The sequence below is a fragment of the Acanthisitta chloris genome, unplaced genomic scaffold (genome assembly GCF_000695815.1).
Source record: "Acanthisitta chloris isolate BGI_N310 unplaced genomic scaffold, ASM69581v1 scaffold5396, whole genome shotgun sequence".
In the NCBI taxonomy this organism is placed as follows: Eukaryota; Metazoa; Chordata; class Aves; order Passeriformes; family Acanthisittidae; genus Acanthisitta; species Acanthisitta chloris.
In genome coordinates, this window is record NW_008677508.1 from 55,594 (window position 1) to 58,087 (window position 2,494).

Consider the following 2,494-nt stretch of genomic DNA (forward strand, 5'->3'; position numbering starts at 1 on the left):
AGCCTAGGCTAAAATTGCATCTGGGTGTTGCAGAAAGATCTACACAGAGCATGTCCCTCCAGTCCCAACTTTTACACTCTGTCTCCAGGGAAGGCAGTGTGGGCTGCTGATCTTACAGCACCCCATTATAGGTGCTTGCACCCCAACCTGCTCCCTCTATGCCTACAGCCATGAGAACTACCAGGCTCCTGCCCTGTTCTGCCAGGCTGTGGCCTCTAGCTCCATGTGCATGTGCTAATGGTCTGAAATGCTGCCGGACTTCTGAGTAATGTGCTGTCTCTCTTTCTCTGTCCTCCTATCTCTTCTTCTCTCTTCCCATTTCCCCTCCACATCCTCCTGCCTGCTCACATCCTCCCGTCCGGTGCTCACTGCCTGCGGCATCCTAGCGAACCACCTCTCTCCCCAAGCGCTGAAGTGGCGGGAGTACAGGCGGAGGAACCCCCTGGGTCTGGACCGCGTTTCAGGGCTGCCCAGCTTAGCAGGCAGCCTGGACAGGAGGCAGCAAGAGCCTCGGCTGAACCGGGGCAACCCCATCTTTGAGCTCCCTGGCGCTCTCAGCACCAGCCATTTCCACTGCAAGCTGAACGGTGCGCACTGTCTTTCTGCTGGGGGTCTTGGGAGGTGACCTTGGGGCTCAGGTTCAGTATCCCTTGGGGCTTAGGTTCAGCCTGGATTCATCACTGCTCTGCCTGCTCAGAGCAGGAGCGGTGATGCATCTCCTTATAGTGGGGCCAGAGGGTTCAAGAGGAAGGTAAAAATTGCCTCACTGATGGTTATAATCTGTGTGGAGCCTCTCTTCTCCATGAGATGAGAGCAGTCAGGTCCAGCTCTGGACTGGATTGAAAGGGAAAGCAAATGGCCCAAGAGCCTGGTCAGGCCTCATGAAGTGCTCCTGGACTGTGGTCAGCCTGTAGTTCATGCCTCATATAGGAGTTTTGGCCCTTGGAGATTGTGTGTCTGTGCACCATAGTGCCTGACTGTCTGCCCCAGCTCTGGCAGCATGCTGGGCTGTAGCTTTCATGGGGCAGCTGGCAACAGTGTAGAGCTCCATGTGGCTCTTATCTTCTCCTTGCTGCACCCTTAAGGTCTTCCCTGTCCTGCAAAACCTGTGCAGGAAGGGCTGCTTTTGACTGAACCTCTGAGAGTCCTATGGGGAGAGCAGTGTTGTCTGTCTGTGGGAGGGGAGCCTCAAGTCATGGAGGTAGTTCCTCAAAGCCCTGCACCTCACTCTGCCAATCCAAAATGTTTCTCTATCCATCCTTCAAGGGAAGATGCCTAGCACAGAGCCAGGGAGTCAAACAGATGGAAGTCAAGCATGGGGAAGAACTCCTGTGGAAGCCACCCCTTAAAAACAGAAGCCATCCCAGGGGAGCAGCAGCACACATGCAGTTTGTTGCCTGTGTGTGTCTGTCTGTGCTCACTTTTGATCCTGCTTGCTGGGTCTACCCACACAGCAGCACAGAGGTTCTGGTGTGCCAAGGTTTCCCTTAGCACCAGCCCATGAGAGTAAACCTCCCACAGCATCTTCCAGAGCCAGTGGACCCCCAGTCAAGCTGGACCTGGATGTTGGGTGGGCTGTGGAGGTGAACTGTAATAGGCATAAATTGCAAATGATTGCTGTGGGAGTAACAAGCTTATAGCCTTACTGTCCCAACCCACTCTGCTGCTTGAGAAGAGCAAACAATGTAGGAGAGGCTTTGGTATTAGGGTTTGGGGCTCATCCTTCTCCCCTCTGTTTTGGCCCCACAGGACAGTCTATGAGGCAACTCCAGCTTACCTACACTGACTTCTTCCCTGACTACTTCTCACTAGCAGAGAAACCCCCTGCTGAGTTCTGCCTCTCCCCAGATGGCAACACAGAGTCCATCTCCATCGACTTGCTGCAGAAGAAGGGTGAGTGCGTGCATCTCTTGTGGATGACAGTGTGGTGTAGTGCAACATAAAGCAAACTGTGCTTCTCTCTGTCTCATCTCATCTCTGTAGACATAATAACTTCTTTCCTTGCCCTTTTGTACTGTAGCACTGTAACTACATGTCCCACTGGACCAATGGCTGTTTATGCAGCAGTTCTTGTGTTTGCTGCACCATGCAATGTGCCACGGAGTGTGTTTGGGCTGCTTGTCCCAGAAAGTATGATTAGAAAGGATCTTAAGTGCACAAGAAAGGGCAGAGAGAGAGCAGACAGGCACAGGAGTGTGACCCACACATGCTGCCACCCCAAGGATAGATCTCTATATCTGTCTGATGCTGCAAATGTGCTAATCTGAGAATTTGTAATTTAGGTAAAAGATCTGTTTGGTCCTATATGATAAGTTATATAAAAGGGCAGGAGAAAAGATTCCAAAGTAGGGCAAGATGTGTCTGTGATGGGACCCATGTTAGGAGCAGGGCTGGGGATTTGACAGCTGACTCCTTATCATTTCAGAGGTAAGGGATGTGCAGGAGGGTTTCCATGCCTTTGCCTGCTATGTGTGGGTGACTACCAGGTGGCAGC

The 2,494-nt window shown here is 52.3% G+C and overlaps 1 protein-coding gene across 1 annotated transcript in view; it reads left to right on the plus strand.

Moving 5' to 3' along the window:
• RUSC2 (RUN and SH3 domain containing 2) overlaps positions 1-2,494 on the plus strand; it is a 15,607-nt gene that overhangs the window by 5,073 nt on the left and 8,040 nt on the right. The window contains 1 exon segment of the mRNA XM_009076522.1: positions 1,750-1,893. Within this exon segment, the coding sequence (XP_009074770.1) occupies positions 1,750-1,893 (144 nt within the window).